This window comes from Oryza glaberrima, chromosome 9 (genome assembly GCF_000147395.1).
Source record: "Oryza glaberrima chromosome 9, OglaRS2, whole genome shotgun sequence".
Classification (NCBI taxonomy): Eukaryota; Viridiplantae; Streptophyta; class Magnoliopsida; order Poales; family Poaceae; genus Oryza; species Oryza glaberrima.
Window position 1 is genome coordinate 635270 of NC_068334.1, and position 12058 is coordinate 647327.

Consider the following 12058-nt stretch of genomic DNA (forward strand, 5'->3'; position numbering starts at 1 on the left):
CTATCCACAACTTTGGGATTGAGGGAGAGAGGGTGAGAGAGAAGAATGGAACCGTGAAAGTTCAAGTGCCATTAATTTGGTTTTGATGATTAATAACAAATCCAATTATGTGAGACTAATGTTTTTATAAGCATTTCTTTGCCTAGTCTCATGTGGATATGAAAGTGGAGTGTGTGAGAGGTGATTCCCGGATTTCATATGAGTTGAGATAGAAACGTTCATTGATGGTGGACCTAAATCGCAAGGATGAAATGCATGGAGATCAAGCTATATGTATCACTCTTTCTCTCCATGTACATATTGATATGTTCATATATAATATTTCCACGAGATTGACATATGCATGTGAGACTAATGTTTTGTTTGAGTCTTTTCTCTTATTTAGTCTATTTACATTGAGAACGTGGAGATGATGAAGGTATGTTTTTATTTTAATATCTATATTTGATAAATGTCTTCTATTCTTGTATAGGATAAGCTCTCAATGTTTCATATCTTGTTATGCATACTCTTGCTTCACACAAATATTCAGTATGCATACATTTAGGGGGAGCAAATCCTATACCTTGGTTATGCATGTACTTGATACAAGTTATTCACTTTTACTTAATTGGGATCTTTACATGTGAGCATATATTTGAGTACATGACACTTGTGGTGTTGATTAATACTCATCATTTATTCATATCATTTTATACATGCGATCGGTTAGTTAACATGTGGAGGTTGACAACCGGATCATTGGGACTAATAATTTTATTGAGTTGAATGAAAGAAATAGGTCCCAAGGATTGCAAAGGTGCTGATGCTCAAGTGATATCATTACACCTAGAGACACCAAGAATAACAAAGTGGAGATATTGAAGATGTGGGATACGAAGTGGCTACTATGGCAAGACGGTGAAGGGCAAGCGATGCTCGGACGTGATGGACCATGTGGCGGTGAAGGGCAAGCAAGGGGCTTGGCGCCGAAGAACCAAATCCAGTGGTGAAGGGCGAGTGACGGCTTTGTCATGATGGACCGTGCGAGACCATTTGAAGCTATAAGTAACCTCAGCAATCATTTGAAGAATATATGGTGAAACGGTATCGGCATTGGCATCCCTTAAGACAATGAAAGAAAGATGGAAAGAAGGCATTCCTATTGGTATAATTTTCTTCCTATTTATATTTGAGTTTAGGAATGCCGTACTATTAAGAGGGATGCAATGTCGAGGTGTTTGTGTACGTCTCGGTGCTCAAATTGACCTATCATAGTGCTACCTTGAGAGAAACCCAAGCTTTAACCTATCCTTTGAGTGGCTTTAGGCCTTGTTTTTGGTGAAGTTGGGTAGTCCTCTGAGTGAGCTTTCCATAGAGTCCAAGATCATCAAAAACGGACTCCCGAGCGAAAAGTTATAATCGTTTTACTCTGTACTTTTTGGAAATTCTGAAAAATTATCGGAAGCTCCGAAAATTTTTCGGAAAACTCCGAAAATTTAGGACATTCCGAAAATGGTTGCGAATCTGCGATTGGCTTCTGTAAATATTCGGACATATCCGAAAATGCTTTTCGGAACTTCCAAAAATTACAGTCTTTGCATCTAACCCTCCACCCCTCCTTTGAGTGGCTGCTGTTCTTGGGCAACATTAGACACATCCAAAGCCAAATAGTCATCCCCATTTCCCATCCTTTGTGATGCCTCTTTGTGAGGGGGATTTGAGAAGTGAAGATAGTTGGATTGAGAGAGTGAGGAGTTGAGAGCTAGTGAGCTTCACTCCATCCTTTGTGGTGCCTCTTTGTGAGAGGGATTTGAGAAGGGAAGAGAGTTGGATTGAGAGATTGAAAAGTTGAGAGCTAGTGAGCTTCACTCCACACTTTGAGCACTCGAGTTCATAGCAAGCAAATCTTCGATTGTGTTTGTTACTCTTGGGACTCTTGGGGACTAAGGTCTCCTAGACGGCTAGGCGTCGCCGGTGAGCACCCAAGCTTGTGGTGTGCCACGGAAAGTTTATTAAGGCTTCGATTTTGCCTCCGCAAGGGAAGAAATCAAGAGTGAAACCGAGAAGTGCATTTGTGCAACCTTGTGAGGAAAGGGTTGAAATAGACCTGGCCCTTGTGGCTCCTCAACGGAGACGTAGGATTCGTGGATCCGAACTTCGGGAAACAAATCAACGTGTCTCCTCTCTTGGTTTGCTCGTTCTTGCTATTTCTTATATTGTGCTTGAGCTTGTTTTTACCCGATCTACTTGCATGCTTAATTAATATTGTTGGTGACCTTATATTTTGTTTAGATATCTTGTTTGTCACCTTTTGATTCATATACATTTTGTTTGTTCGAGCTACAAGTTCATAGCTAGTGTTTGTTCTGTTATCTGTCGAACTTTTCGGTTAAGACGGGAACTTCCAATCCCATACCGGAAGTTCCGATTTGACTTGAAAGTTCTCATCACTTTAATATGCTATAAAGTTGTGATAATTCTTAGGAACGCCTATTCACCCCCCCCCCCTCTCTAGGCGACATCTAGGTCCTTTCGAACCGCTCTCCCCCCTAGGCCCTCCGAAGTGGCCAGCTTGCAGAAGCTAGGGCGTCGACACAAGAGGACGTTTATCTAGAACAAGCTTGCACCAGTTGCTTGGGAGGTTTTGGCAAGGGGTTGCCTAGACAACGTCTCCAAGGAGAGAAGCGACAGAAGCACCGTCATCGCCGTCCGTCGAGGTCTCAAAGAGAATCAAGACTAGGTTTTCACCCAGACACCCCACTAGAGGCACGATAGCACCCTCAGAAGGGGAGTGACGCATAAACGCCACTGTTGCTAGCCAGGCTGGGCTATCACCCGCAGTCCTCCGCCTGCCTATCCACAGTTGATGCACCATTGCTCCACCACCATCTAAACTACCGCCGGCGCATGGGCGCCATTGCACTGGCGCCCCCCGCCGGCCAGCCTTCATGTGTCACCACCACCCGCGCCTCTGCCGTACCAGCACGCACATCGCCGGCCTCCGCCTCTGCCGACCTCGCCTCCCACTGCGTCGACCGCACCTCCCCACGTCGCGCCGGCCTCCGCCGCGTCTCCTTATGCCGCGACCGCGAGGTAGCCGCACCTCATCGGCCTCCGCACCAGTTGCACCTCTTCGCGCCTTGTTGGTCCCCTCATGCCGTTTGCGCCCCCACGTGCCGCGACGACCTCGCCGCCATGGCTGGTCACACATCCATGTCGCCGACCACAACTCCACACCGCCAAGCCGGCCTCCATGAAGCTAGCCGCCGACCTCCCGCTGCCGAACGCGTCGCGCTGGCCAGCATGCTGCCGGCCGTGCCTCCACGCGCAGCGTCCACCAACGCCGCCAACGACAGCGCCTCCTCTGCTCCCACTGACGCCTGCATGGCTGTATTCCCGCCACCTGCCCCCGCCATCTGCGCACTGCCACTGCATCCCCGTGGCCTACCGCCTCCTGCCCCGCGCCTGGCTCTAGATCCGGCGGCGGCCGACGCAGATCCGGGGATGCCCAGGGTCGCAGACTCTACCACCGCCACCTTCGCACCCGCTGCCCATACCCGCCGCCGTCGCCATCCTTGCGCCTTTAGCCACTGCCGCCCGGCGCAGCTTGCCCCTGCCTTTTCCGTTGCAATCGCTATCCCCGCTGCCACCCACCACCCCGCCAGATCTAGCCAGAGCGGCATGGATCTGGCGGTCGCCACCACTGCCGCCACCGTTGGCGGGTCCCCTGGCCGCCTGAGAGCGAGGTCCGCAAGAGGCCCCTCCGTTGCCGTCCTTGCAGCCGCACGGTTTTGCCGGCGACCGCTCGGGCAGCGGCGAGGCGGAGGAGGAAGGAGGAGGAGAGGGGGCGGCCGGGTCGTCGCCTCCCGAGCCGCCCCTGGGGAGGGCGACGCAAGAGTTTTCGAATAATTTCTCCAAGGAAGACTTGGGGAGGCAAGCTTGAGCATTGAGGGCATGCAATAGTTAATATATGGACGGAGGATGCACAAGGCCCATTCCCTATTTCATCCTCTCTCTTCCGAGACCATAGCACTGTCTGATAGGATATGTGGCACCGCCTTCCACGGCAACATTACATTAAGAGAAAATCCCTTCTACACCCCTTAAATTTTAGCTAATCCCTTCTATACCCCTAAATTTCGCTTCCTTCCTTGTATACCCTAAAATTTGATTTTGATCCCTTCCATACCCCTCCCGTCAGTTGACCGTCTAATTTCTATAAAAATGACCATTTTACCCTTTGGATAAACATAGAAAATCATGAATTACATTATTAAAAACGTAAAGTCTGTCGCATGAGACTATTATAGTTATGAGTTTGTTGTGCGATGCATTATTTATCACAAAATTTATTTTTAGATAAAGAAATAAAAAATATGTATATATTTTTAAGAAAAGTCATAAAAATGAGGAGCACTGATACAAAGATAGGACTACCAATGCTCACAATAATTTTTTAATGAATGCTTTCGATAAAAAATATCCATTGTCCTATTAAAATTTCAAATAAAAATTTTAATTTATTACATTTGTTTTATTTGCAAAATTTATGTCAAAATTTTCTGCACAAATTATTTAGTCTCATTAGTTTCATAAAATGCACATACTGTGCACTCAAACAAAATTTTCTATCGTTTTTCAAACTTATATTCAAACCTAAAACATCAAGGGCAAAAAAGACATTTGCAACCAAACGTAGTAGCGAAATAAAGGAAAATGTAACGGTAGGGACATGGAAGGGATCAAGTTAAAATTTCAGAGGTATAGAAGGGATCGGGTAAATTTTAGGGGTATGAAAGGGATTGAGTGAGTTTTCAGGGTACACAAGTAATTTGCTCTTACATTAACGCAGCAGTGGTACTGCTTCCATCATTCTATGCTAACTTAACCAAAATAATAAACCCTACCTTAGCTAGCTGAGCCCACTAGTTGTGATCCGTCGATTCAGCCTAGGCCGAGTTTAGTTCCAAACCTTGAACCTAAAAACGTCACATCGAACTTTTATACCCACATAAACTTTTAACTTTTCCGTCACATCGTTTCAATTTCAATTAAACTTTCAATTTTGGTGTGGAACTAAACACACCCCTGTTATGTGATACTAATATAAGTGTTAACTGCACATATAACTACAGAGGATAGATCCTCGATAGGGAAGGATGAGCCCACAAGGCAGGCAGGTATGGCATGGCCCTTGCCTCTTGCGTTGGCTGCCTGCCTCCATTCACAAATCTATATATAGTTTTTTATGTACATTTGGTTGGACAAAGACAAAGCTGGACTAGTCCTTTTTGATACCGAGCCTGCAGCCCTGCACTGCCCATTGCATGCACCCTCTGAAAAACTGTTGGAGTCAATGACCTTCACAGCCCAAAACTCCACAGGCCACACCTCCACTACTGTTGACTCACATGTGTGCCTGCCGACTCTGCTCCATTCTCAAGAAATTAAGAGCGGAAAATCTTAAGTCTGAATATGTGTATTCCGTTCATTCACTTTCTCTTTCTTTAGAACAGTTCATTCACATATCACTCTCACTCCATCTTTTTAATTTGTTGCCAGGGCATCGTATTCTTACAAATGTACTACTACTTCTTTCTGTTTACGTTTTAGATAATAACACGATCCTCATGAAATGTCTTAACTATAATTTTTTCTATTATAGTATAACAGAATTAAATAAATGTGTAATTTTATTATTAAAGTACTTTTTAGACTAATCTATACATCGTGTCAAATGTCTTCAAACTATAAAGGTTATTGATAGTTAAAGTTTTAATTATTTAATCTTGACCTTGTTTAAAACATGTAAGAATTATGAAACATGAGAGTATATATATGCACTAGGGTGTACGTAACTGAACTAGTGCACTCCTAGGTCCAGATTGTATGTAGTATAGTAGTTGTTTCAGGAGCTTGACATTTCCCACAAAATTACAACTGTCGTATTCAACAGCTTGATTTCAATAGCAGTTTGATCAGCTATTGTTTCGTGACAATTCTAGAATAAACTTACACCGATATATATAAAGCCTCAAGTTTGGCTGGAGCCCTCTCCAAACACTTCCTCTGGCCTAAATTTTATACTACGGGCTCCTTTGGAACGCTAGAATTTTAAAAGCAAAGGAGATCAGGATGTCATGGCTTATTGAATCCTGCAGGAATTGTACAAGGTAGATATTTGTGTGTCTCACATGAAAAGTACAGGCATGAAAAGTACAGGAAGTTTTAAAACTGTATATTGATTTACTAGTGAGAGGAGGGAGAGAAACAGAGATAAGGCCCCCTTTTGATTCAAAGGAAAATTGTAGAAATTTTGGAGGATTTCATTTCTCTAGGATTTTGATTCAAAGGTGCATATTGAGACATTCAAAGGAATTGAAAACACAAAGTTAGAACTCTTGGTAGAATTCCTCTAAGGGCCCATTTGAATCGAAGGATTGAGAAAACAAAAGAATATGAAAAATATAGGATTTTGTAAGGAATTATACTAAAAAAACAAAGTATTGTAAAACACATGAAAATACAGAAATGATCGCTTGATCGAACCACTAGAAAAACATGGGAATTAGATAAGAGATAAACTCATAGGAAACTTTCCATAAGGTTGGACCTCATGTTAAAAATCCTCCAAAACTTATATGAACTGAGCTGATCCTTAGGACTCCTTTGAAACGTAGGATAAAAAAACATAGGAATAGGAAAAATACATAAATCTTGTAGGAATGTAACGGTAAAAATAGAGAATTGTAAAACATAGGAAAGTTGTGTTACTAGTCATTTGAAAGGGTATAGGAATTTCACAGGAAACGGAATGCTAGGAAGTGTATTAATACATGTCATTTTGGTCTTATTCATAATATCGCAATGTACATTTTCTTCTAAAAGAACAACAATGATGCACAGATCTATCATTTACCTAGATCCTACATGGAAAAAAGAGATTAGGATGGATGTTTTCTTTTCCTATGTTTTCCCCGTGAAAATAAGTTCCAAAGGAAAACTTCATCTAACTTTCCTGTGCCCTAATCATGTGAATCAAAGGCTGCTACAGTGCCAAATCCTAAATCCTATATTTTTCCTATGAAATTCCTATGAATCAAAGGAGGCCTAATTAGGAATTTCATAGGATCCAACAGTTTTCAATCATTTTATTTCAAAGGACCATATAGAAAAAAATCCTATAGGATTAGAATCCTACAAGATTTCTAAGGTTTTCAATCAAATTAAAAATACAAAGGAAATTCCCCTATCCCATGAAATTCATATGAATCAATTCTACCATCTAAAGGCTCTCAAAGCAAAACTTTTGGAAGGATTTAATTCCATCGTATTTCGTACTACATCTGTCCTAAAATATATTACACTATTAATTTTTTTCATAACATTGGATCATTCGTTTTATTAAAAATTTAGTATAAATATGTAAAAATATAAGTTAAGATTATATTTCTTTGATGATAAAACAAATCACAACAAAATAAATGATATTTAAATATTTCTCTTAAGTAAGATGAAAGGTTAAACATTATGTGTTAAATTAATAGCATCATACTTTTGAGACAAAGGGAGCAAAAATTTCTTCAATCCAAAGGAGACCTACAAGACGATGATGATTCTATTTGCAGCCGAGGAGTTGGGCTCCTGTGCAGCTAACTTGCAATTTTGTGAAATTATTCTAGTCCTGGTCTACATATATATTTACATGCTTTCAGCTTGTGCCCTACACATACATACACAGTGATACAAAATGCACACGCTTCGAGCGTTCGATCAGGGGAAAACAAAAAGGGTTACACAAGTGACAGAAGACAGGACCCAACATATATATGTCACAGGTCGACTCCCTGCCTTTTCATGGACAAAATAGCTTACTTTTGTGCATGCTTGTATGCATACCCCTTTTCATGATTCAGCCATATCCTATTCTCTTTTTTTTCTCTCTCTCTTTGTGAAAGGCCACCCCTTGGCAATGGATTGGACCAAAGTATACCAGACCAAAACTGGCTGGCTGGCATGCACCTTTTTACCAATACCCCCAATCCTTCATCCATCCATCAGCCCCATTCTTTTTTTTAAAAAAAAAAAAACAACTCCATCCATCCATGCATGTGGGGGCCCAAAAGTTGGCAAACAAAAGCATCTAGCATCAAACAAACAACCTCACCATGCCAATTCCACAACAGCCTCAAAATTTCTTGATACCACTAGGAATCATTCAATTCAATTCATGGATATCCACTAAGAGCAGGTATAATAGAGTACGATAAGCCGGCGACACAAGCATCCACATCATAGAAATCATAGGTGGAAGAGAGAGAAAACCGGAGAGAGAAGGCAGTGGGTGCTAATGCAATCGCCGAGCTCCAGCACAGGAAACGATGTAAGTCCTGAGAACCAGTCCTCAGTCCTAGCTTTTGCCCAATGACTTAACCATTGCTCCATCAAAGATTGGGTAGAAAGAAACAAGTCTCATTAAAAAAATAAAAATCAACTGCTTAGGGATGTGTGGGTAGGTAACTTAGCAACTAGTTATTATACGTATCATCTATTAGTACCGTCTATTACTTACATGTACAAATTTTCAGCCCGGCGATACTATTAAACTTGCTCTAAAGGGTGATGATGAGCTATCCATTTCACTCATTTATTCATTCACATTCTTGCATGATTGAACACTCCCTTTCATCCCTCATAACCCCTTTTGACAACATAGAAAGAGGGGCAGAGACAGACAGACCCCTTTTGATACTACTTTAGTCAGACAGAGCCCCACAGAGAGAGAGAGAGAGAGAGAGAGAGAGGGGGGGATCTACTACTACTCCCACTTCACTCACTCACTCTAGAGTGAGTAGAGCCTAGCTATCTATCCAACCATCTTCTCTTCCTTCCCTCTTTACAAGAAGAGAGTTTTTGGTGAACTACCATCCTACTATCCCTAACCAATCCAAAACCCTCATTCCCTTCTTATGCCCTCAAATCTCCATGCATGCCATTGGCATCTCCATTCCATGTCGTCGTCCATGGCGATCTCGTTGCTGCTGCTCCTCCTCCTCCTTGGCGCCGGCCATATGACCCAGCCGACGGCGGCGGCGCTCAACCAGGACGGCGTGCTGCTCCTCTCCTTCAAGTTCTCGCTCTTGGCTGACCCGCTCGCCTCCCTCGCCGGCTGGGGCTACTCCGACGACACGCCCTGCGCCTGGAACGGCGTCGTCTGCATGGCCTTCCCGTCGTCGTCGGCGTCGGAGGCAGCGAGGGTGGTGAGCGTCGTCCTGCCCAACGCGCAGCTGGTCGGCCCCATTGCCAGGGAGCTCGGCCTCATCGAGCACCTCCGCCACCTCGACCTCTCCGGCAACGCGCTCAACGGCACCGTCCCCGTCGAGCTGCTGCGCGCGCCGGAGCTCCGCGTGCTCTCGCTCGCCGGCAACGGCATCAACGGCGCCCTGCCCGACCAGGTCGGCCAGCTCCGCAGCCTCCGCGCGCTCAACCTCGCCGGGAACGCCCTCTCCGGCCCCATCCCGGCGAACCTCACCCTGCTCCCCAACCTCACCGCCGTCTCCTTGGCCAACAACTTCTTCTCCGGCGCGCTCCCCGTCGGGGGCTTCCCGGCGCTGCAGGTGCTCGACGTCAGCTCCAACCTCCTCAACGGCACGCTCCCGCCGGACTTCGGCGGCGCCGCGCTGCGCTACGTCAACCTCTCCTCCAACCGCCTCGCCGGCGCCATCCCGCCGGAGATGGCGTCGCGCCTGCCGCCCAACGTCACCATCGACCTCTCCTACAACAACCTCACCGGCGCCATTCCCACGCTGGCGCCCTTCACCGTGCAGAGGCCCACGGCGTTCGCGGGCAACGCCGAGCTGTGCGGGAGGCCGCTCGACAGCCTCTGCGCCTCCGCCGCGGATCCACCCATCAATGGCACGGCACGCTCGCCGCCGGCCATCGCGGCGATACCCAAGAACCCCACCGAGGCGCTGCCCGGCGATGACACCGGAGCGCCGGCGTCAGGATCAGGCCAGCAGGGCAGGATGAGGATGGCCACCATCATCGCCATCGCCGCCGGCGACGTGGCCGGCATCGCCGTCCTGGTGGTGGTGTTCATGTACGTGTACCAGGTGAGGAAGAAGAGGCAGCGGGAGGAGGCGGCGAAGCAGAGGATGGGCGTCGTGTTCAAGAAGCCGGAGCCCGACGAGTCGCCGGACGGCATCGGCCGGAGCCTGTCGTGCTGCCTGCGGAAGAAGGCCGGAGACGAGAGCGACAGCACGGAGGAGGTGACTGACACGTCGGCGTCCAAGGAGGGCGTCGTCGCCGCCAAGGCCAAGACGGACGACAAGAAGGGCAAGGACGGCGGCGGCGGCGCGGTGCTGGTGACGGTGGACGGCGAGGTGGAGCTGGAGATGGAGACGCTGCTGAAGGCGTCGGCGTACATCCTGGGCGCGGCGGGCAGCAGCATCGTGTACAAGGCGGTGCTGGCCGACGGCGCCGTGCTGGCGGTGCGCAGGATCGGCAGCGACGACGCCGGCGTGAGGCGGTTCAGCGAGTTCGACGCCCACATGCGCGCCATCGCCAGGCTCCGCCACGCCAACATCCTCCGCCTCCGCGGCTTCTACTGGGGACCCGACGAGATGCTCCTCATCCACGACTTCGCCGCCAATGGCAGCCTCGCCAACATCTCCGTCAAGAGTAAGCCCAAAGCATCGCCATCGCCGCCGCCGCCGCGTCGCGCGTTGCTAACTCGCGTTTGTGCACTTCAGGGAAGACGGGGTCGTCGCCAATCAGCCTGAGTTGGAGCTCGCGGCTGCGCATCGCGCGCGGCGTGGCGAGAGGGCTGGCCTTCCTCCACGACAAGAAGTTCGTGCACGGCAACGTCCGCCCCAGCAACATCCTGCTCGACGCCGACATGGAGCCGCTATTGGCGGACCTCGGGATCCACCGGCTCATCCGCGGCGGGGACACGCTCAAGCCGGCGGCTGCGGCGGGGGCGGGGCGGTTCGGGAGCAAGCGGTCGGCGAAGAGCTTGCCGGACCTGTCGCCGCCGCCGGGCGCGAGCCCGCTGGCGGGGCCGTCCGGGTCCGGCGACACAGCGGTGGCGCAGTACCAGGCGCCGGAGGGCGTGAAGAACCCCAAGGCGAACGCCAAGTGGGACGTCTACTCCTTGGGCATGGTGCTCCTCGAGCTGGTCGCCGGGCGCGCGCTGACGAGCCTGGAGCTCTGCCAGTGGAGCTCCGCGGAGGAGAGCGGGCAGCAGGTGTTCCGGCTGGCCGACGCGGCGCTGCGCGGGGAGATGGCCGGGAGGGAGGAGGCGCTGGCGAGCTGCCTCCGGCTGGGGTTCGCGTGCTGCGCCATGGCGCCGCACAAGAGGCCGTCCATGAAGGAGGTGGTGGCGGCGATGGACAGGATACCGTCGCCGTCGTCGTCGGCTCAGTGACGCACGCACGCCGTTCATTCTTCATCTCTTTTTTCTCCTCCATGTCCCAAACCTGTAAACTTGTTGAGTTCTTGATGCTTTGCACCATGCATGTAGTAGTTTGCTCGCTGTTGGTTTTGCCATGGTTTTCCAGCCCAATTTCTGAAAGGAATTGGTGTGTTTTGTTCATACCATCATATTATCTTTGCCTGTTAATATGAGTTGATTATTCATTTGCATATGGCCATGATATGCATGAAGTACTAGCTAAGAGCAGAGCAATTTGGGACCAACAACATCAAACCTAGAAAGCATCAAAGCATTCTGTTGTCAACATCAAAGCTTTGCTGCTTTTTTTCACTAATTTCTTTCTACCTCCAAACCTTGAAATTAGCAATCAACTGGTGCTAATCAATTTCTGATGTATTATTCAATTGAACTACATGAATACTTTGCTGCTTAACCTTTTTTTTCTTTCTCTTCTTGTAGCAATATACACCTTTTTTTTTCTTTCTCTTCTTGTAGCAATATACATTTCAGGATTAATAAAAAGAACAAACATAGTAACTAGGTAGAGAGAGCAAGCACAAGCATATGCACATGCAATTGCAGTGCAGCATCACCCGTGACCATCTCTTGATGCAAATGCAGACAAGGGATCCCAGAAATATT

At 47.6% G+C, this 12058-nt stretch overlaps 1 protein-coding gene across 1 annotated transcript; it reads left to right on the top strand.

The window, feature by feature from the left end:
* The first annotated feature begins 8494 nt into the window (after positions 1-8494).
* Positions 8495-11853, top strand: LOC127784900 (probable LRR receptor-like serine/threonine-protein kinase At4g37250). Its single transcript, XM_052312314.1, has 2 exons — positions 8495-10662; positions 10734-11853. The coding sequence occupies exons 1-2, from the start codon at positions 8952-8954 to the stop codon at positions 11405-11407; spliced, it is 2385 nt and encodes a 794-aa protein (XP_052168274.1). The 5' UTR covers positions 8495-8951; the 3' UTR covers positions 11408-11853.
* The last annotated feature ends 205 nt before the right edge of the window (positions 11854-12058 follow it).